The 24,116-nt window shown below is 38.6% G+C and overlaps 1 protein-coding gene across 2 annotated transcripts in view; it reads right to left on the bottom strand.

The window, feature by feature from the left end:
* Positions 1–24,116, bottom strand: part of LOC103040889 (intermembrane lipid transfer protein VPS13B) — a 315,108-nt gene that overhangs the window by 89,882 nt on the left and 201,110 nt on the right. Inside the window, exons 26-30 of one of the 2 annotated variants that reach the window (XM_049463977.1) lie at positions 21,525–21,693; positions 21,053–21,167; positions 19,465–19,531; positions 14,098–14,512; positions 13,821–13,938 (exon numbers count right to left, since the gene is read on the bottom strand). In XM_049463977.1, the coding sequence (XP_049319934.1) occupies positions 13,821–13,938; positions 14,098–14,512; positions 19,465–19,531; positions 21,053–21,167; positions 21,525–21,693 (884 nt within the window). Of the gene's footprint in view, positions 1–13,820; positions 13,939–14,097; positions 14,513–17,036; positions 17,185–19,464; positions 19,532–21,052; positions 21,168–21,524; positions 21,694–24,116 lie in introns of both variants that reach the window. The other variant, XM_049463976.1, reaches the window with a different exon arrangement.

Raw genomic sequence — 24,116 nt, 5'->3', positions numbered from 1 at the left:
AAAATGACCTAGCATAGGGTTTAAGGTCGAAATGGAAGGAAGTAACTAGTAGAAAGAGAGAAAGAACGAGTGTCAGTGTATCGGTGTGTGTATGTGTGTGTGTGTGTGTGTGTGTGTGTGCATGTGTTGGTAGGGCTGAACTGGACACTCAGGAAGGAGCATGCTTATTGTAACCCAACGAGTAGCTCAAGCTTTTCCAGCTGGCATTCTGAGTCACGTCATCATTCCTGAGGAACGAGCTGGAAGGAGTTGAGAGTAAACTGGAATTACTGTATAGGTGCTCTGTTTCATGCACTGTGTTCAAGTTTTTGGAATTGTAAGCTCTGCCTTATTTTTTTTGCTGTGCTGTGAGCTTCTCCGGGTTTCTGCTGATGGTTTACTGGGATCGAGAGCAGAGCAGTGACAGGCTTTGGAAAGCAGAGGTAACAGTGAGGAAGCACTGTAGCGTCTCCACTTAAAACTCAAGCTCAGAGCCTGTGTGATCTAAGCCCTCCTGCCATTCTTGCTAAATGAATCACTCAACACATGCCTGGTCTATGTCCTTCTCAGAGAACATCAGAGACTCAGAGAAGGACAGACACAGCTTCTCGCTACTTTACAGAATAACGGGGTTCAGGCTAGAGCTTTAGTCTAGGTTTTACGGTCAGATCAGTCCGTTCCCAGACAGCTTTTGATCAGAGTGTGCTGGATCCAGTAAAGGTGACTGAGCAGCACATTTCATTATATCTGACGTGTGACAGGAAACACAATACTTTTACAGCTGGGAGTCACATGCACATCAAACATAGCCCTCACGCTATCCGAGCAGGATACGTCCTGCAGATCAGAGTCAGAGAGCTGCCAAGACATTGATATGAGGTCTGCGAAGTTTAAAAACCATCAGCTACCTCACATCAGCATTTGGAATGGGACAATACTAAGTGCAGACGCTTCCATTCTCTTCCTGGGAATATTTCCTACAGGACTTCAACCACAACTGTCTTGTGGCTGATTGTTATAGTGGATAACTACACTAGAGGCTTTCAGTAGTAGACTAGGGTCTTGTTTCTTTAGCCAGGCAAGCATACTAATATAAGTCGCTCTAGATATTGCTGCATTAACACTGCTCCGACACGTCAACTAGGGGTGTGCCATATCGTACCGTATGCGATAATATCGCCAATATTTTTGAATATTGTGAATGATATTATACCCTGACATTTCGTGCCATAACACTCAACCCTAATTATCACATCAGGGTACTACTTAGTATCATGACATTCTGGATCAATTACTTCTGCTTCAAATCTGCTAAATGTCTTGTATCTTTTTAATATCTCAGTTAGGGGTGTGCAATATCATATCGTTTTGTTTCAGTAGTGTATTTAAAAAAAAAAAAGTCATATCGCCAAGAGTATCGTTATCGCGATAATACCATGAAATATCGTGATATTATTTTAGGGTCATATCGCCCACCCCTAACGTCGACGCATATGAACGAACTGCCCCCCTCCAACTGGTCGCATTACAAAGACATTCTCTGCCAGATTTTTTGTACAATTCCTCCACTGCCTCTCTGTCACACTGAGCGTGACTTTAGTTTTTCCGCTCGTTTTTGGGCTCCCTATCTATATAAAATGACGTTTTTTTCCCGGATGCGTCCCAATTCAATAGCTGGGGCAGCAGTAGGGTATTGGATCGCGACCCTGACGACCCGGGTACAATCCCGTGTGAGGCCTGCCAGGTAATGACTTGGCCCGCGGCCAAAGCTGACCCCTGATATAGGCTAACAAATAACATTTCCAATTAAATGACATATTATTATTTTGAAAACGCACCAGAGACCCCAACACTCTCAGCAACCTTTCTCCACGCTGTATTTCATTGATCGAAGTCCCTTTAAATCAGCAGGGATTGATCATAAAGCACAGGTAAGCCTAAAAACTGCAATGATTAGCTTTTCTTCCATGCTAGTCTGGAACGCTTGAAAGCGGAACTAAAATGTCTTCACACACTGTGCTGAGGACACATATCAGGCACACACCCGCTTTATGATTGAATGGATGGATCGCATTAGACTGCGTCTGATGGAGCTGATGCTTCCCACTGAAAACTAATTAGACAAATTGATGTCCATTGACGATTCGGAGCAGTGTAAGTGCAGCGTAAAATGCTCCCTCCACCATGCTTTACAGCTGGGATAAGGCCTTGTTATAGCACACATCTTCTGAGCATCAGAGATTAATGCTGCACCACCCAAATCTGCTTCTACTTGAGCTAATAGACTTTTGCTTTACATTGATGTGACACAAATTATAGGATAGCAGTAGGTACTGGTAAGTTGATCATAAGGTGCAACATCAGGGGACACCTGAGGTTTGCTTGTGCCTGTATAAGTTTATAAGGTGTTCTCTCACACGTGAGGGTAAATACTGGTCAAATGTGCCCATGGTAAATTGAGATGAAAGATTATTGATAGCTCTTGCCAAGCTGCACAGTAGGTGCTGGATGGATGGGATATTCCATTTATGAAGCTGTGTGGCCATTTAACATTTCTCAATTCACAGGGTCACGTTTGCTGGGAATACTTCATAAGCTGCATTAGGTTCTTTGGCTGGAACTGTGTATGGAAACAGGTAAATGTCTCTTGCAGAATTACATTCACAAACTTGAGGCAGAAAAGCAGCCTTAATCAATGATGCTCCCCCCACCATGCTTCATAGATAGAAAGGTAATTTATGGTGTTTTAAAACCAGCACTTTTTGGTCCAGTTAAAACGGACTTTGGTTCGTTTGTACCCTTAGTGCGGTTCATTTCAGCAGGTGTGAAAACAGCAATCAGGTGCGAATCAAAACAAGTGTCCCAAACAAACTCTGGAGCAGTTCGCTTGTGGTGAGAACGTGATCTGGTCTCAATCTAACCCGGATATAAAATATAATACTTTTATTTGAGCTAAATTGCTGATGAGGCGCAGTTTAATCTGATATATTAGTCAGACAATGCTAATTATCACAGCTATGAACAAATGCCGTCTCTGCTGCTCCATGATGTTTACACGCGTGGTCTATGCTGCATTCACTGCTCACAGCCCCGCGACTCCATTTACTACATGTACATCTACTTTACATGTATAATATTTTGTGTTCTGTGTTAAAGCAGCTTTACGCTGCATAGCCACGGCAGACAGCTCTGACCAATCAGAGGAGACAATATGTTATTGCATGGTTTATTGGTGTGCATTTTGATGCATTTAAGTTTATGCCTGTGTGAAACCAAACCAAACAGAGGAAGAAACGCTTCAAATAAACAAACTCATCAACTGATCCAGACCAGAGAAACCAACTACTAACACGACTGAAACGCCGTGTGCTTGTGCCCATATTGTTTGCACCAGGCAGGAGTGTGTTTTACTGCTGTGTAAAATTAGAGCTGGATTTATAGTTCCAGCTCTGAGAGGAGCTACTGTTCCTCTCCGTCTGCTTATTAAGAGCTACAGCATCTACTCTACACTCTCACACTCTGGAGTGTGTGACATGTGGAGGTGTGTGTGTGTGTGTGGTGTGGTTATTAGCTTGTGATGAGCCAGTTAATGTCTTGGTGTGGATTGTTAAAATTTATTGGAGTTTTTTTTTCTTCTCTAGAACAGTTTTTTAATTCCTTTAATTCTAGCAAATATGTAATCTGAATATACACCAGGAACATCATGCACACAAAATAAAAACATCTCTATTCCATTTCTAGCTCATGACACGGACTACGTCACGCTGAACCTTTTCAACTCAGGGTGTCTGGAACCCTCCACAGTAAAGACAGCCACATGTGGCACATAAAACAAGAGGCGGTGAGAAAAAGCCATCCCACACACAATAATAATAATCTAAACGTTACAAACTCCCTGGCTACCCACCACCACCGCTCAGCTCCAACCACTTTCTCATGAGATAACCCAGCGCGCTCATTTCATTCAACAGACAAAACAGACTCGAATAATTAGCGTGATACGGGCTGGAGACCTTTCTTTGGTGTCAGCAATTTGTTTGAGGAAGCTTTTTTTTTTTTTTCAGGGGATTGTGTCAAAAAAGGAATCTGAACAGTGAGAGAAAAGAGCAAACAGTGGAAAAAGAGAAAACCCAGACTCCAAAACTCCAGAAAGGTGCTGAGCTCAATAGATTCCGCATGTGACAAAGATTACTGATTACATGATGCACAAGCGAGTCTTCTCAAGTGAGCGCAAGAAATCCAATTAAATTTTTTTATTTATATAGAGCTTTTTACAACAGAAGTTGTACAACACAAAGCAGCTTTACAGAGAAAACAAGACCAGTGCTTTTTACCTCAGAGCTATGGAGTCTTCCCTGATTAAAACCCTGTCTTTTGTCATTTAAAAGTCTGCCACCTAAATGGTGCCACACCTAGCCATTTGTTATTTTGCATAGTTTCACTGATTTGCGAAAAATCATTGGTGCTACACTAGGCTCAGTCTTCTCAATTGATGATTCTCATTATACTCTACATGGACTACCTTGGGCTGTTTTGTGCTCAGTTTACATGGGTGTACACTAAGGATGTAGAGTACTGGCACAAGTGCATGGGGCTTTTTACATTTAAGCCCTTCACAACTGCTGTGGTTGGTGTCTACTTTGGTAGAAAAGCATAATTTGGGAAAACCTGCATACACACTGATGCTTGTCTTGGGGTTTCAATCAGACAACCTTGTGGTCCAAAACCGATATCTCCCATTTTTCGGCACGCCTGCCCCCAAAAACATCTCAAAGGCCCCAGCAAGAAAGCAAGAAGGGCTCTAATCTCTGAGCTCTAGAGCCCTGCCTGTTTAAACCAGACAACCTTGCGGTCCCAAGCCAATGTGTCTAGTTTTTTTTTTTTTTTAGCACTACTGCCCCTAAAAGCACCTCAAAGGCCCCAGCAAGAAAGCAAGAGTTGAATTCAATGCTCTAAAATCAATTCAATTCAATTCAATTCCTAACCTCTGTCCTATGAAGTCCTGCCTGATTAAAACACTGCCTTGTGTCATTACAAAATGACAGAGAAATTATGTATAAAGAAAGGATCTCCTAAACCAATCCAGTAATTTGGGATTGGGGCTGATCCAGGCACGTTTAAATGGACCAGGTATGGATATTTTAATCCCAATTCAGTTCTGAGTTTTAACGGAAGAACAATCTGATGCCATCAAGGTGCCTTTAACAGATTTTACTACCTGGACAGCAGCACTCAGCAGAGAGCTCTCAGAAGGTCAATCCAAGTTTTAGTTTAGTTAGTTTAGTTCTTCAGTGAGGATTTTTTTTTATTTAATGATACTGAGCATTAAGAGACTTAAATCAGATTGGAGAGTATAATAAACTAATCAGCACATCTCTAATATAAAGTGAATAAAAGCATAAAGAGATTCAACATACAGGTTTAAAACAATGAACCCAACTCTTCTGAATTGAATCGTACAGCTGGGATATATGAAAAATACCCATAATTTCACATGCCCATAAGAGGTGCACGCTTGAACAATTGAAATTCCTGCCAATAGTTGGGAAATCCCCTCAATAAAATACAAAGCATAGCACATTTGTTGAAGATCATAATTTTCAGGATTGTGGTTGAGAGACTGTGTTACTGGGAGAGCTGCAAGCAGATCTGAAAGCAGAAAACAGCAGCAGAGATCCAAGGGTGTCCAAACCAAGAACGCAGGTGGAGTGTACTTCTGAATCAGACAGACACACTTTCACTTGCCAGCTTGAGAACATGGCCAGGATTTACAGAAAGGCCTATTTTCTTTTCCCTAAAATTGAACTGAGTGTCTTTTTCTGGTGCTTGTTCACAAGCTGGGTTTCCATAAAAAAAAAGAAAAAAGCGAAACAAGATATGAGAAGATACCACAGATGATGTAGGACGAGCAATGGCTCTCAATCCTCACTATAGATCTGGGAGTGCAAACATAACAGACAGTTTAGTGATAGCAGTGCAGAGAGATTTTTTTTAGATGAGCTTTGGGTTTGTCATTTGAAGAAAATAAAAAAAGCACCACTTGAAAAAAAAAGCAATGTGCACTGGCCTGATTTCCATTAACTAGCCACCTTATCCAACTGAGGAGAATGGCCAATTCTTTATACAAGCCTGACAGTTGTGTAGTTGAGTTTATAATAATAGGGGTCATTTGGTATTATTATAACAAAAGCTTAAATGCTGTGTGCATGAAAACAGGCTGGATTAAAACCTGTTCACATAAGGGATATCTGAATGGGGTTCTGTTCTTGCTTTCTAGCAATGCTAGCCCCAAACTGTGCAAACCAGTATTCATACTTACTGTTACAAACTGTACGAAAGCCCTAACCGAACAAGATACGTTTCTCAGGGGGTACAGGGGTAACTTTCTCTTTTATGGGGGAGTCTTCTGTGATTTTATTCCCATCTAGAACGAACATGTATGTGTTTTTATCAGACGTCCTCTGAGAAAATTACAGGCTGAATTATCTACTGTTTTTTGCTGAACTCCGTGGTCCTCCTGTAATTTTAGTCTCGTCCAGACACACATCTCTGAGTTTCCACACCTTGCGTATAATAAAATAGCTATTTGTCCACTGCCACTAACCATAATTTCACTTTGGGTGTGCGTTTCTTTAGAGATCCATGTAAACAGCGGGTGGAATGGCGGGTGGAAATGGAGGAGCTACACAATGTCACGTGATTGAGAATGCCAAAAAAACTTACTGGTCCTCGTGGTTTTTTAATTGCAGTATGGATGCAAGAGTCACTAAGTAGAAGTGTGAAGATGTCCTCCTGAGAAACTAATCCAATCTGGAAAGGGCTTTAGAGAGGAATCGAATCAGGGATTGTTTTAATCAAACCAAAGCTGACAAGTATAAATACAACCTAAGACATTTGTAGATGTTGCACCAGCCATGATTTGACCAGATCAGGGTATACAATAATTTGTAGAGTCAGTCTATCCTTCCACAATACCCCCCAGAGAAGTGTAGGTGAGATTAAAGACTTTACATCATAACACAAACACACACAAACACACACAAACACACACTCCATCATGTATGGATTCACTGACTGACTGACGTTTAACTAGCTCTTACTTCTGATTTCTCACATTCACACACACACACACACACACACATCTGGTTTAAAGTTTAGAGAAAGCCTGGCCTAGAAGCAGATGAAGGTTACAGTGCTGCAGCTCCTGATGCTGAGTGACTGACATAACAAAGCTTGTTTCTGCTCAGCTCTTCCTGCCTGCAAAGCACAGAGGGAAACAACACACACATACACACATCCCCAACATCCGCCACAACACCATAACTGACACACACACACACACATATATACACACACATATATACACACTGCTTGTGAAAGCAACCTCGAGCAGATCTCATCCCTGTCCTGCAGGCGGCAGGCGTAATGCTGTCAGAGCTAGATTACTCTGTATGTGTGTGTGTGGGTGTGTGTGTGTGTGTCCACATGTGTATGCACGCAATAAAACACTGGTGGAACTGGTGTACACAGTATGTCCAAATGTTTGTGGACGTCCTTCCTAATGAGGGCATTCAGCCAGTTTAAGTTGCAGCCATTGATGACAGATTTGTGCAAATGCACACACACAGCTTGTTTTGATTTTTGATTGATAATTCTGATCCTCTGGAGCTGATAAAGCAAACTGAATTCTAGGAATGGTTGAATGGCTAACGGGCTACAAATTATGAAGCAGTGGATTTGTGTTCTCTGGTATGATGGAGTTCAAGCTAGGGCTGGGCGATAAGGAAAAAAAAATCTTATGATAGTTTTCCATATCAGTCGATTTCAATATGTATTACGATATAAATAAAAAATAAATACTCTTTTTACTCATAAGTGACAGAATAAGGGAGTTATGACCAAGCCTCCCACCTGTTTGGCCCTTAAAACAAGTACAAGGGGACAAATACATAAAATCTATGAATGTTTACTTAATAAAACTAATAAATAATACAGACCCTTTATATTATTTTTATGTTGAAATTAAATGGCAAAAGCACTTTTTTAATAATATTATACCCCTCTTCTTGAAGTGTTCATTTTGACAGGTGATTTTGATTTAGTTTTAGTCTTAGTCTTTTGACTAAAATGTATATTACATTTCCACAGAGTCACATGTTAATCTTTGGTTATTATTAGTTTTAGTCTAGTTTTAGTTGACGAAAACAAACATTTTAGTCTAGTTTTAGTCTAATAAATCAAATGAGTCATATAAAAAGTATGTTTTACGTATGTTTTACTGTTTTTTTCTATTTTATATATTTGTTGTTATTTTGAGATTATTTACTGCTAATGTTCATTAAAATAATAGCATTTAAGTTTTGTTGCATTTAAATTATGTTAACATTTAATTATTTTAAAGCAAGTGACCTGAAAACGTGGTGGAAAAAATAAAAGCAAGTTTTTGAAATGATAACACTTCTTCTTCAGCACTAGCTCCACCCATTTCTTGTAGGATGGAGTTTAGGAACTGGGGATGAGGAAGGGTGTTGATCAGCTAATATTCCAACCTCAATAATGGTCTTGTCACTGAATACAATCAAATCCTCAGAGCAAAGCTCCAGAAACTGATATAAAGCATTCTCTGCATAGAGAATAACGGAATAAACTAATTTTTAATACCTTTGATTTTGGGGAAAAAAAAAAAAACTATGAAAGAGCAGGTGCCATTGACTGTATATGTTGTACAGTAAATACACAGAGGGACTAGGCTTCAGGCAGTGGCGGTGTTGTGGTGGACGTTCCCACAGAGATGAGCATTTATGGAATCAACCACAAGCTCCAGCTTTACACTTCAGAACAACAGACATACACATTATGTGATTTACTAGCTTATCCTTCTAGCAGTTTTTCCAGGGTCTTCAACACAATCCTGCCTCTGCGACTGGGAAACAAGCTCAAGGCAATGGAGATCATTGGGTCCACAAAACACAATTTAATCATAGAGTGCTTTGAAGAGGGTTTACACCCTGGAAATGGTGGTGAGAAGCACTGGTTTTCTGCAGGGCATGGTCCTGTCCCTCTTTCTGGAACTTTTCTACATCAGATTTTAATTACAACAGTAGTTCAGACCACCTGCAGAAGTTTTCCAGTAAATTCTTCAATACTGATGAAGTGTGGAAGATAAAGAACTTTCCAGCATGTTATGAAACTTGGGTATCCAGTGTCTGAGGGTCTACCTGAATGAGAGAACACGCTTGATGGTTGGCTCAGTTCTAAACTCGCCTATACAAACCATCTGTAACCCTTTCAGACTGTGGCTTTGGGTATTCTAGAGTTCTCATCCATGAGGTGTGCATGCATATGTCTGGGATATGGGCTGTCCTACTGCCAGAGGGCTGGATGGGTGTCGGGGTGGTAAGGCTCCACCCAAGCATGATGTAATGACCCCACAGAGGCTTGTGTGGCCCAGAGTAGCATCTGCGTCCAGACAAAAATACAGACAGAGTGTGAGGAGTGAGAACGGGAGGGTGAATGTGTGCTGGAGCTCACATAATGTGTTAGTGCAGCGTTAGTCACTGTGAGGCCTTTAAAAGTTACTCGGCACAAAGGGTACCATCCACACACCCCCCAACTCAAATATAACATAAGACTATCACTCACTGAAAAAACAACTAAATAACAAAAACAATATATACATAGATAAAAAAAATAATGAATTGAATAAAATTGATTCATCATATCTAATATTAAATGTGAATCATGTCAGACAGTTAAGACAGATCCAAATATGAACACGAAAAGAGTAAAACGTATAAGGTGTCTGTTATTCTACAGAAGGCTGTTGATATTTTGTGAGCTACTATTTTTAAAGCATAGAACAAAATGAAAATCTGTTACCAGAAAAAAAGACAAAGATGATGAAGAAGACATAGAAGTACAAGAAGAAGCAGGAGGAACAAGATAAAGGAAGAAGATGAAAAAGAAAAAAAGGAGAACATGAACAAAAAGAAGATAAAGATAAAGTTGAAGCAGAAGAAGAATCGAAAGAAGAATCGAAAGAAGAAAGAAGAAGAAGAAGAAAGAAGAATCGAAAGAAGAAAGAAGAAGAAAGAAGAAGAAGAAAGAAGAAAGAAAAAAGAAGAAAAAAGAAGAAGAAGAAGAAGAAGAAGAAGAAGAAGAAGGGTCGTAAAGTTGCAGCAGAAAAATAAAAACAGAAAAAATAGTATCAGAAAAATCAGAGGTATCCGAATCTGAAGACTAATCAGAATCATAATCTGAGGATGAATCAGAATCAGTAGAAGATGAATCAGAATCTAAAAATGAATCAGAATCAGTAGAAGATGAATCAGAATCTAAAAATGAATCAGAATCAGTAGAAGATGAATCAGAATCTAAAAATGAATCAGAATCAGTAGAAGATGAATCAGAATCTAAAAATGAATCAGAATCAGAAGAAGATGGATCAGAATCAAAATCTGAAGAAGTCAAATCAGAATTTGAATCTGAAGAAGACGAATTAGAATTCAAATCTGAAGAAGACGAATCAGAATTTGAATCTGAAGAAGACAAATCAGAATTAAAATCTGTAAAAGACGAAGCAGATTTTGAATCTAAGCAAGACTAATCATACTAATCATAATCAGAAGATGACAAACCAGAAAAAGCTAGTCAGAATCTGAAGATGAAGCAGAATCTAAAGAAGATGAATCAGAATCTGAAGAAGATAAATAAGAATTCAGAATCTGAAGAGTGATCAGAATCTGAAGAAGATTAATTAAAATCTAAGAAGTGTGACCAGAATCTGAAGAAGAATCAGAATCAGATCCAGAAGAACAAGAGGAAGAAGCAGAAGCAGAAGAAGACACATTTTCATCCTTGAGGACTGAGTATATAAAACATACAATAAAATACATTTTAAATACAAAATGTAATAGGTTAAAATATTTTGTTCCATAACAAATGAATCTCATCATTCATAGCCAACACTGAATTCACAAACTACTACTACTAAACATGTGTGACTTTCTCCGCTTTGCTAAAGTTATCACAGGTGGATTTTCTCTTCTTTTTTTTTTTTTTTTTCCTCTTTTCCTATTTTTTTTTTTTTTTTGTGGAATGTGCTCTGACGTCTGAGCACAGCTTTGGTCACCTCATGTGTGAAAACCTCTCAGCAGCATGCATGAGCTGCTCTCAGTGACATGCATTCCACATGTAGGCCCTATTACAGAACACCCAAAACCTCCCCAAAGAAGCTTTCAATTAACTGTTCTACAAACAAGAGCTAAACCAAAAAAAAGAATGTAAAGTGTAAAAGGGGTGGAGGGCGAAAGAGAGAGAAAGAGAATGAGCGAGAGAAAGAGAGAGAGATTGAAATCTGTGGGAATATATGAGTAGTTCAACCACAAGAAAGGCAGATGTGAAGAAACGCTGGACGTTCGAGACCAGCACTCGCAGAGCTGGAAAAATTCCTGCTTCTGTGTTCAGGAAAACGAGTTCAGCTGTATAAATTCACAGTGCCACACTGAACGCCCTCCTTTCTCTTCCCTCCTCCACTCTTCAGTCTTGTGATCACGCACTTTCAAAAGTGATTATTTGTCAGATGAGTCAGATGAACTAGTATTCTAATGTTGAGTGAACATACTGACCAATACACCTCTTTAAAATGAGTTTAAAGATATAAAGTTTTCAGCCAACACTAGGTTTACTACACATATGCAGGATTAACATTAGCTTTACCCGCTAACTAGCCGTTCAGAGGTAAATATTATCGATCTGTAGCCTGCTGTCAACCCTGGCTAGCACTGCTGGAGAAGCATTAGCATTACCCGCTACGCTAGCTTTTTAGCCATTCAGAGGGGAATATTATTGGCTTGTAGCCTGCTGCCAACCCTGGCTAGCATTGCTGGAGGAGCATTAGTATTACCCGCTAACCGTTCCAAGCGCTAGCTTTTTAGCCATTCAGAGGGGAATATTTCGGACTATAGCCTGCGTGTTTACCATGTTAAAACAAGCTACACGGAAAGAACCGCAAGCTAATATCGCCCTGGCTTAACAGAGCACTCAGGGTTCCTTAGTGTAGCGCTGTCGGGTGGCATTAGCCGCTAACCGATAGCGGTCAGCCACTAAAGCTTATGCTCCAGCCTTAGTGCTGGAGAAATTTAGGAATCTAAGCTTACTGTAAATAAAGAAGTGGTTTACTCACCCAAATAAACAGTTTCAGAATAGAAATCTGTGTAGATTAACATCCAGAGCTTGTTTGACTGTAAAAGTCTTTTTATTACAGTTTTGTTTCCTTAGCTAAGCTATGTAAACTTAGTTAGCTACCCCCCTTCCCCACCACCCAGCGGCGAGACCTGCCGAATTAGAAATTTCTTATAGTGTCTCTAAAAATGCGCCTCTTAAAATGTTATATATTGGGTAGTTGTTAGGTCTCAGTGTTGTAGGCTGTATGAGCAAGTTACCTTTATTATGTTCTGCTGATGTCTTTACTGTGTGTTGGCATATTTAAATAAATAAATGAATATGTATGGACTAGTTCTATTTTTTTAAGCATGCACACACATAGAAATCCAATTATATTTTTAATAGAGTAAAAAATATACACAGAATAAGAAATATGATTAAAGAGCTAAAATCCAGCTTGCTCTATTATATTTCTTTATTACATTTTTAGACCTATATAAGAAATCAAAGTACACTGTTTATTTGACTACTTGAATAATAAGACAAACACAGCAATCTGATTATGAGCATGCCACTAAACACACTAACTGAGAAGATGACTTCATGTAGGCCAGACCTCACCCTCAACATTATGTCAGGAGATACATATAGACTTTGAGTGCACACACGCATCCCAAAATACTTAACAGTGAATCCCGAACAGACCCAAACTTGTTTTTCTCATGTAAAAGCAGTGCTTACAGATCCTGCAGGGCATGTCTTACACCAGAGAACTCTGATTCACACGTTAAACACTGAGCTTCAGGGTGTGTCGGCGCTTCTGATCATCCAGCCCACAAGAACCAGTGGAATAAATGATGAAAATAAACACTATATTCAGTCCTTTACAGGCCTAGAGGGATACGAAGATCTGTGCGTGTGTGTTAATGAGTCTGACCTCATAACAGAAGCTCACCCAGGCCTGCCTCTGCCATCTTCTCCAGTACACACCATTTGTAGACATTTTTATGTAGACTACAACATGCAGTGTAGAGTTGCACAATGCACCGTACATTCAATGCTTTTTTAATACTACATCACCACAAATCTCTCCAGAGCAAAGGAGCAAACACAAGCACCAGCTCAGCATTTGTCGGACATGCACCCTGATCTCTACAGCGAGCTGAGAAGTAGAGAGGATAAAGGAGTTAATAGATTTAATAGTGACTGTAATCCATGTAACGATCAAAGCCTGCTTGATCTTGATTGAAATGTTCTTCTCAATATTTATTTTCCTTATTCAACTTCTGCCACCCCTTCAAGTTCATACAGTCAGCATACCAGTACATCTGTGCTACCCAGACACAGAAAATATGATAAATATGGAGCTTAATACATCTCCATGTACCAAGTGGCTGTATATATAGCTTTTTCTGAGCTATATATACAGCCACTTGGTACATGGAGATGGCTTCAGGCTTCAGAAATCTGACACAGCAGTTAGAAAATATGACATGCCTGGCAGAAATGACCTCATGTTCACGCAAATTTATTGTTGTTTTTTTCTTCTTCCAAGTAAGGTTTTGGTATCGAGAACCATGATACTACAGCTGGTATTGGTACCAAAGTCAAAATTCTTGAATCGTGACAACCCTAGTTCAGTGTGTACATGGTTTGAGTGTGTGCCGTTAACTCACTGGTAGATGTCTTTGCGCAGTACGGTCCGAGTGAGAGGGTTATCTGCCTGAGGAGCCATGCTGACTGATCCTATCTTCAGCACCAGTGTGTCCTCTCTTTTCTCCTTCAGGAAGGAATCTGCACACAAACAACCCCTCACATATTAATACACATACATCACCCTCGCATAACACAACTGCAACTGATTGAATCTTATGAGTGACATCAGCGACAAATAGACAAGCTACTCAAAAGTAGGTCTTTACAAGAAATGAATCTCGGTGTTTAGAGGCTCACCGCTGTTGCACTGGGTCTCCTGAAGGGGGCAGAAGATGCGGATGACGCTGGTATTGACGTAGATGAGTGGCAGGCTGCTGGAGGATAAGGCGTGGCCTCTCATTGGCTGGCCGGGTGAGTGGTATCCTCTGAGTAGTCGTCTGGATGGAGGCGGAGCGACTGTGCGGAACACTCGAGCGATGTTGGCCAGCAGGGGGCAGGACATCACCAGATCAAAGGGCTGAGTCGTCAGCAGTATCTCATGTAGGTGCTGTGGTGAGCCATCGGCCCCGCCCTCGCTCAGCCTCTGAGGCCCCGCCCCTCTTTCCTGGCGTGCCGTCAGCTTGTGTCGGACGTTGCGGGTCACTGCCTGAGTATACGTCACTGACAGGAAGCCGTGTGGCTGATGACATACTTCCAATGCTTTCGCTGCCGTCTATTTAACCGGTCACATAAACAGTTAAAGTTAATAACAAGTAAAAAAAAAAAAAACATCAAACATTTACTTTTAAAAGATATGTAATACACTTAAAGGTGCCATAGGAAGATGTTATTAAGTAATTTAGGTGATTTATTTATTCATGTATAAATAATTAGCATGGGATGTGATTTTGTTTGGGGTAAAGAATGCTCAGATGCAGTTTTACAAGCTGGTGTAGCATTAGCTTTTAGACTAGCACAGAAAATCGCTTGCTTTAGCTCTGCTGTGTGTTTGATGAAAATTCCCATAGTAAACACACACACACCTGCCTCTCTGTATTTGCTGATTTTAAAACATTGTTCCCTGTTCCTTTAATCGCGTTGTCTGCAAAGCCTTGTATTACGCAGAATGGCGGTTTACACATTAAGATTCGGTCATAGGTTGCCAAGTCTGTATAGAACCTTCAAGGGGAACTGGCAGTTGAATACATAACCCTTACTGTTGGGATTCTAATAATAGTTCTAAGGTCTAAAAAGACTCATGAAAACATACAGAAGAGAAGTTGTTGGGTTTATAGAAAAAGAAGCTGTAATATTCTGTCTTTTAACTGCATATGATAAACGAGACATAATTCATAATCAAAGTAAAAATTTATCGACATCCATTACAAGATGATTACTTGCAAAGTATGTAAATTTTCACCTGCAGTCTTTCTATTTTGTGAGTTTCAGTCAAAAAAAAATATTTAAATTAAAAAAAAAAAAACAATGTCATGTGAACCCAATACCATGTCTCGTCTCGTCTCGTCACATCACTAGCTTTTTAGCTTTTACTAGCGGGCTTAGTTAACATTCTGAGGGTGTATAAGGTGTATACAAAAACACATCACAGTTTTGGGGTCTATTCTATGACCCTGTTTTTATTATGCTGGATTTTCTTTTTTGAGAACACAAAAGTGTTTGAGCTTAATAGTTTGTCATTTCTGTGTACTTAACTTAAAATTTATGCAACTAGGCCAAATAAATAAAATTCTATTCTATGGCACCTTTAAGGAAAGACTTTTTGTTTAGCATATTCTGCAGATGTATTTAACTTAAAGATGCAATCAGCAGAGCATTTAGTATTATACTTATTTTAATACAGCCAATTCCACAGTACCTCTGGTAACTTTGTGTGGGTGTGCACTACATACACATACACACAAACTGTGACAGAATAACAGTTAATTTGCATCTCTATAAACACTGATGGCACCTTTAAGTTTAGATTAGATTTAGATTCAAAACATTATTATGAGTAAGAGTTTGAGAGCAGCGCTGCAATGAGATTAGCCTGGATTGATTGGCTTAGTGAAAGTGAATTGAAACAAAGACACTGCTCCACTACTGCACTGAGCATTCAGCAGCCTGTTTCCAACACACACTATTTTCGCCTTTACCAATCCAGATCAGCATCCGCGCTGTGTATCTCCCAGCTAACTGCTAGATGATTGATTGATATGGTGTACAGATTAATGATCGACCGATATCGATCGGCCGATTATTTGGGCCGATTTTTGAATTTTTTTAGATAATATACATCAACTGATATATGAGTGCAAGAGGCTGATATTTACACAATATTTACACAGCAGTGCCCCCTGTGTCCATTTTGCCATCTTACAGGCAAACATTAGTAAACGCACAAGTGTGTCTCTCTACCCCTACCTAGCTACTTACCAGCTTGGTTGTCTTAAATATTAAATAGGGGCATAATTTCCACTCTTATCACATAACAGTGATCAAGATCATTTATTTAATGGCAAAGATAGCCATGTATATTCGATTGTAATGTGTATGGAATAATGCAATTATACGTGACCTATCTTTTGGGGTCTTTTGTTTGTTTGTTTTACTCATCCAATATATTTCTGTTTTAATAATATCAGATGGCTGGACAGAAATCTAACTTTTCTAACTTTCTGCATGCTACTGTCTTCACGTGATATTTTTTTTATTAATATTCATTATCAAAAACAAAGTTTTGCTGCTATCTGTTTGTGTACGTTAAGTGCACTGATTTTTTTTTTTTTATTGCTTTTTTTTATTTAATAATTTTATTTCAAATTTCTTTCCCATTTTCTCCCCAATTTACACGGCCAATAATCTAACCTACTCATTAGGAATCCCCCTATCACTAGTGATGCCCCAAAACCAGGAGGGTGAAGACCAGCACATGCCTCCTCTGATAAATGTAGAGTCAGACTCCGCCTCTTTTTTTTTTTTTTCGAACTGCTGCGGATGCAGCATCACAGAGTACCATCGCAGTGCATTCTCAGGGTTCTGGCAACTGATGGCAAGCTACATGAACAGGATTCGAACCGTTTATCGCCCATTGGCCACTACTGCTGTCTAAATATCGGCATCGGCCATAAAAAAAAAAAAAAACATAACGGTCGATCACTAGTACAGATTACTCAGGGGTGTGTGTTTACAGGCTGCTGGAGACTCGGAACTGTTCAGACAGACAGACAGACAGAGAGAGATGCAGAGGCTCTTACAGGGGGAAAGAAGGTAGAGAAGTGGCTGAAGGGGTCATGGCGGCTGGCTGGGCGAAGCAGCACGGTGCGTCGGTTCAGCTTGTCTGTGCAGGAGAGCAGCACCCCCCCACACACACCCGGCCACAAAGCAGCAGCCTCCCCACCGGACCTCCAACCGCAAAGATGAAGGACAAACAAAAACTTAGAAGTGAAGAAATAATCAAGCTGAATTTGTATTACTGATAGGTGTTCACGGCTGATTGGATGCAGGACACACAGAAAAGGCTGGAAAAGAGTCAGCAGCAACAGGCTGGTGAAATGAAGGCCGCATGCCTGTGAGTAACGGCCTATTATAGTGAAGTCCTCTCAACATGGACGAATAGGCCATCAGTGGCCATCAGTTTAATAGTTCATCTCATTTAGAGAATGTCAATAAATTGCACTAAAACCACACTACCATTAAAGCACACGCTTTACACATACATTTCTGGACAAGCTGAGAGAAAGCAGTAGCAGCTATCTAAGTGACACAATCATGTCACTAAACTACTTATTTATGTCTATTTCTTTTACATCTTTAGTTTTTTTTAACCAGTTCGGCTCTAGTTTTTGTCTTGTTTCATTTTGTCTACAGTCTTTAACATACAGCTCTGGAAAAAAAATTAAGAGATGACCTCAGTTTCTGAATTAGTTTATCTGATTTTGCTATTTATAGGTATATGTTTGAGCAAAATGAACATTGTTGTTTTATTCTATAAACTACAAACAATATTTTTTTGCAAATTCCAAATAAAAATATTGTTATTTAGGGCATTTATTTGCAGAAAATTAAAAATGGCTGAAATAACAAAAAATAATGCAAAAAAAAAGTTTATATTCATAAAGTTTTAAGAGTTCAGAAATCAATATTTGGTGGAATAACTAAAATGTATTTTATTCACAGTTTTCATGCATCTGGGAATGTTCTCCTCCACCAGTCTTACACACTGCTTTTGGATAACTTTATGCCACTCTTTATGCATTTTTAAGTGATCTAATTTTCTTTTCCAGAGCTGTATGTTGTATAGTATAATAAGAACACATTGTACAATTTAACTGCCTGTTTACTGTAAATATAACACTTGAATCTTGAATGTGTGCTGTAACAGTAGAGTAACATTAAAGAGTTTTACACAAATATGACTTCCAAATACATTCAAATATGACTTAATGTTACAGTAATATAGTGCACTTATTCACCACTGTCATAAATACAGATTGCATTTAGAACTGTCCCTCAAGGACAGATGTTGTTGACAAGTTGAAGCGTACAGAACTGTGAAAGAAGAGGTTATATTATAGGATTTTATATAAATAGGACTCTGGATACAAAGCATTACGCTGTTCTCATAAGCGACGTTGTGCAGTTTCACTAAAGTTACATAGTGCATGGTTCATCGATTTTCAACCAGTACGTTTTCATGACTTTTTCATGACCTTTTCAGCCCTTCGCAGCCAATTTTAATGACCATATGATCTTTAAAACATCAGTCCAGACATGGTAAAAAAACAAAAAACTAAAAATCCACGTCGAAACTGGTTACAGTAGGCCAATATCTCACCTAAAATAAACTGAAAACAGTTTGAAATGTCACGTTTTACTAGCTGAATAACATTTCTGTATATTTTGCACATCTCTGCCTTATATATGTGTCTGAATGAAGCCACAGAGCATGAAATCAGCATTTTCCTCTCACTGTATGAATTTATAGTTATAGTTGAAGCTGAAACCCCAGTCTGAAAAGGACCCACATAGACAGCTAGCTAATGCAAATATAATAAAAGTAAAGTTTTCTAATTTTCATTATTTTTCCAAAACTGTCTGGGTATTTTTATTTTCCCTAAAACGTATCCAGGCATGCAAATTGCTATTTTTAGTTGTTTTCATGACTGTATGAATCCTGTGTTACATAAGTTCAATATTTTTTATTTTCTTTATTAAGCAGCATGAGGCCTTCAGCAGAATGCCAAATCATTTCATCCAGTGATACACCCACTCCACTCTCTAGCACCAATAGAATTAATTAGCAACTGATTACATAAACCATCTCAGTCAGTCAAGAGATACTGGAGGTAAAGGGAGAAAACCACACCTGGCAAACACAAAGTGCACCATCTGTAGATATTTAACCTACAATCACACATAAGAGAGTACAATTTAAATTTTATTATATATTTTGTTATATACAATATTGTTTAGGTCAGTGATTTCACTGGCACTATACAAAGCCATGTGGGTGCTTTCTTTGATTTAACACACTCATCAAACTAATCTGCTAATTAAGCTGTGTGATGCTGTGTGCTCCTCTCCCCGTATCTCCAGTGGGACTGTGATGGTGGTACTAGATTTGCAGCAGTAGCAGCAGCAGCAGCAGCAGCAGCAGAACGTTCCAGATCTGCAAGCTCTCACCACTGCTTTCTCCTTGCACTGTAGAATCACCCCTTCAAAACGGCCAGTCCTCCAGCCCTCACCTGGCCTAGAACATACACAAGCCTATCTGAACACAGACACGTACACGACCACACACGCTCCAGCCATGTGCCAATATACAAAAAAAAGCATTTGGTTGCAGTGGTTCAGGAGTATTGCTATAGTAAATGTAGTCTTGCTTGTTGTGTACTGTTTCAACTTTGCATCCAGTATGAATAAAATGATATGTCACGAGGAGCGCTAAAGTTCAGCAACCTAGCTGCTGCTGGTTAACTAGTTAAATTTAGGGCTTTATTGTATGTCTTCAGAAAGGGGGGAGGTGGTGCAGAAATAAATTATTATTGTCCATTCCTTAATTCCTCTGTGATTGGGAGCTAAAATTAGCTTTGATTAGCTTTTATTCTATTTTATTTTATTATTCCATTCAGCCTTAAATGCTGCAGCCCTTCTACCTAAGGTGGAACAGGAAACTACTAGCAATCTTTTTTATGCTTGTTATGAAAAATTCAGCCATAAAACATTGAAACGACACATTAAACTACAGTAATATATCGCTAATCATCACTTTTTGGTCGCTAGGAAGGATTGGGGTAAGTGGTAGGGCCAAGGGGTGAAATGGGACTGGGCCAAAATGTGTGCCTTATATGTCTAGAAATACTAAATATCGGCACATGCCTCACACACACACACACACACACACACACATCCAGACTCACCTACAACTAGTGCTGGGTGGTATGACCAAAACTGTCTATCACAGTATTTTTCAAGATTCTGACGGTATTTAGTTACATATATATTTTTTTCATGACTGGTCTTAAATATATGTTTGTGAATTACTGTACTGGTAGGAGTACACACAATATCAAATAATAAGGCAATGAATTAAGGCTTTGATTAGTATTGGATTTACTTTGTCCCACAAAATGACACAATATTAAAGGAATCAGACTTCATTAGCAGAAAAACAGCTTAAGAATATAGCTAAACTATAGACGTTAAAAATAAATGCACTGTAACACAGCTTCCTTTACAAAACTAAATATTTTGAATAGTACCATAAACACTATAAATAAACCTAAAATACTCAAAATTTATGTATTCAAAGAGATATTTCTCAAATGTTCTATTGCACAAGTAATACACAAGTGTAATATTAAATTACAATATGTTATTATCAAAGCCATTTGAGGTATTACAGTATTTAAATAGCTGTTTATCAGTTTATCATAATTACTTAGGAGTTCTATTCTCATGTTTCTCCCAGCAGGATGAAGCGTTTGACTTTATAGAGCTGGGCTACCATTACTTTAGCATGTTAGCTCGTTATGCTAACTGGCTAGCATTAGCTAGCAAGCTCTGCTAGTATGCTTCTTCAGCGCTCCGCAGCGCCTCTAGTCGGATGGTAGTATGTGACAAATTCTAAAAATTTCACCTCTGGCATACCGTATTAATTGGTATACCACCCAGCACTACCTACAACCTATAACTCTAATCTAACAACTCAACAAAAACATTCCAAATTAAAATAAAAAGAGAGAGAGAGAGTTTCTTAGGAATGTCCTACCTGCTCCTGTAGTGGTCAATATTGAAACTGCCCACTTTACACTTGACCTTGGTATACACATCCTGCATGTCCACTGATGCACTGAGGTCCTCCATCTCACTGATCACACACATCTCTGAAACCATTCATATCATTCCTCCATTATTTACACTCATCACACTATAAAAAACATACTGTATTCATTGTAATCACTGTCATAACTTAACTTAATCTCATTCTCATGAATTTTTTCATCATTACTACATTTTTTCATTTAATGTGGTACTAAGCAGTGGTCAACTCTTAATTCTCTAGTTCTCAACGTCTTTCTAAGTCATGGCCATATCTTGTCACTTTCATAAATTGTCTCATTCCATCGCAGGTGCACCTATAGACAGACTCCGCAATACTCTTACTGCTTACATACATAGGTGAAGCACAGCTGAAAGAGCAGCTCTGTATGATTTAGCAGCCTGGAGGGTGAGACCTGTACCTGTCTTGGTGGTGGGATCTGGAGAGAAGAGCTTTACGATGAGTTTGGGCAGCATCCACTGCATCCAGAGGCTGACCTTCCCACTAGCCCCACCGATATTGCTCGTTTTCTGCTCCAGAGTCACAGTCTCGCTGAAGGCAGGGTCTTCCCCAGCTGGCACAGAGTCATTCTGAGAAACAAACACACACATGCCAACACACAAACAGATCAATTACATTACATTACATTTCATGAGGAAAAAATAAATCTCTTACATTATTAATGTGTGTGGTAATGTCTGCCTTGGGTCTAACCAGCAACACTGAGCATGTACTGGAAACTCATTCCTGTGTAATGGAAGTATAGTGTAACGACAAACAGACAGCTCTGTAATACCGTACAGAAGAAAGCAGCAGTTCAGGGGAAGTGTGGAAGTAAAGATGACACCTATAAGCCCGGGTTTGCCAAGATGCTCACTGTTGGGTCCTTGAGCAGAGCCTTGCTCACTGTCCAATGGTTGTGTCTACTCACCAGTTGTGGGTGCATTCACTGCATTAATGATTTAAAGGCAGAAGTCAAATTCTATCTCTATCATACACACATGGTGATTGTTGCTGTCGCTCTCTTTGTGTATGATGGCAAGAATGTCCAGGAAGATTTAGCTGAATCTAGAAGGTGATAAGTGGTCCATTGTGCAGCATTGCTTGCACATCCTCATTTATAACATACTCTTTATGAAAAAGCTAGAAAAAGGAAGCATTTCCTGCAAACATATTATGATGTTAAACAAAGAAAAAAATGTTAAACAAAGAAAACAAAATATCTACAAAAAAAAAACAAAAAAAAAAAGTGATTTTTCGTCAGCTATAGACCAACAAAATGAAAATAGAGCTCTCTGGCTACACTGTAAACAGGGGTATCAATCAATCAATCAATCAATCAATCAACCTTTATTTTCACTCTGGAACAACATTGAGGGTGACCTTCATGTACAATGTTGCCAAGCATTTATAACATCAAAAGTATTGAACACATTTAATAATAATTTAGAAATAATAAGAAATAAAATAGTAAAAAAAAAATTAAAATAAATAAAAGAAGTACTAATTTTAAATCAACATTTAATGAAAATATATATGTAAAAAATCTAAAATACCATTAAAAAAACAAATCTGACACATAAAAAAAGAAAAAAAAGTATAAAATATAAAATAAGTAAAAATATAATAGTAAAAGTAAAGTAAAATGTTAAAAATGTGATTAAATGAATAATAAAACTAAGAACAAGAATAAAAATATAAAATATTAAAATTAAAAAAGTATAAAATAAATAAACAAAAATAACTAAACAAAAATAAATAAAATAAATTAAAACTTAAAATAAGAAAAAAGATAAACTAATAAAAAAGTAGTTTAAAACAATCACAGGCTTTCTGATGGTGATAAGAAACTAAAAGTTTAAAATGATTCAGTGATCCCAGCGAGCTGAGCTTCAACGTTTTAACATGGTGCTCTGTAGCTAAAAGCAGATTTTCCCAGTTCACTTAAAACTCTTGGTACCACTGAAGCGAGTCTGATATGTATTATTATTTTTAATTGAGAGATATAAGCTGGCAAATGGACAGATTTGCCAGATTTATAGATAAAAATTAGCCAATGAAATTCTCTTGGTGCAGCTAGTGAGGACCAACCAACTCTATCATATAGTGTGCAGTGGTGAGGAGTATAAGGGTCGCCAGTATTAAAACTCAGAGCAGAATGGTAGATTGAATCTAATGGTTTGGGTATGTTCATGCATCGTGTATTGGGCAGGTGTTGCTGCCAGTGGCATTAGACAAGTGTGGATATACCTTCAACAAGCTGTGCAACAAGACAACCCAGGACAATACATTCTAATAATTTAGAGTCCTTCTATAAAGAAGAGAGAAAATAAAAATTTAATTTATAGTGTAGTCAAACAAGCAGCCTGATATCAAATGATAAGATATCAAATTGGCTATAAGATTGGTTATCCTCCTCTAATACTTTAATTAATTAATTAATTAATTGATGAGTGCTGGCAGTGCATAAATCAAGTATCCCGTGTACATTGGCTACATATTGTACAGGTGTCGAGTAAAAAAATAAATAAAATAAAAATAAAAATAAAAAAAATACTCCACCTCCCCATGTAAAACTAATGCTCTTTAAGTTGAGTTTCAGATAGAAACAGCACAAATATCATGCTGTTTAGGGCTCTTGAATGCTCAGAAATGGCCTTGCCCTGCTAAATCATACACTAATGATGTTTATGTAGCAAATATCTGTGTGATGCTGACCCAAAACTGGGGTCTGGGCGTGAGAAGACCATTTTTACATCCAATATTGTTACAAATGTTTATACAGTATTTTGGAATGAAACTCGTGCGTGTGTGAATGTGTGTGTTTGTGTGTGTGCATGTGTCAGACTAGCGCAACTGGTGGCATGTGGAATCCTATATTACAGGGTGAGTCATGCTCGAGGGTAAACCCAAGGGCACTGTTTGTTTTTGTGTGTCCTGCAGTCTTCACTCCCTCATCTGCTGAGGTTTGGCAGAAGGCAGATAGGACAACACTGGGAACTCTTCCTTTCAA

The sequence above is a fragment of the Astyanax mexicanus genome, chromosome 1 (genome assembly GCF_023375975.1).
Source record: "Astyanax mexicanus isolate ESR-SI-001 chromosome 1, AstMex3_surface, whole genome shotgun sequence".
Taxonomy (NCBI): Eukaryota; Metazoa; Chordata; class Actinopteri; order Characiformes; family Acestrorhamphidae; genus Astyanax; species Astyanax mexicanus.
Note: the sequence above shows the minus strand (reverse complement) of the source record. Positions and strands in the feature narration are given on the sequence as shown.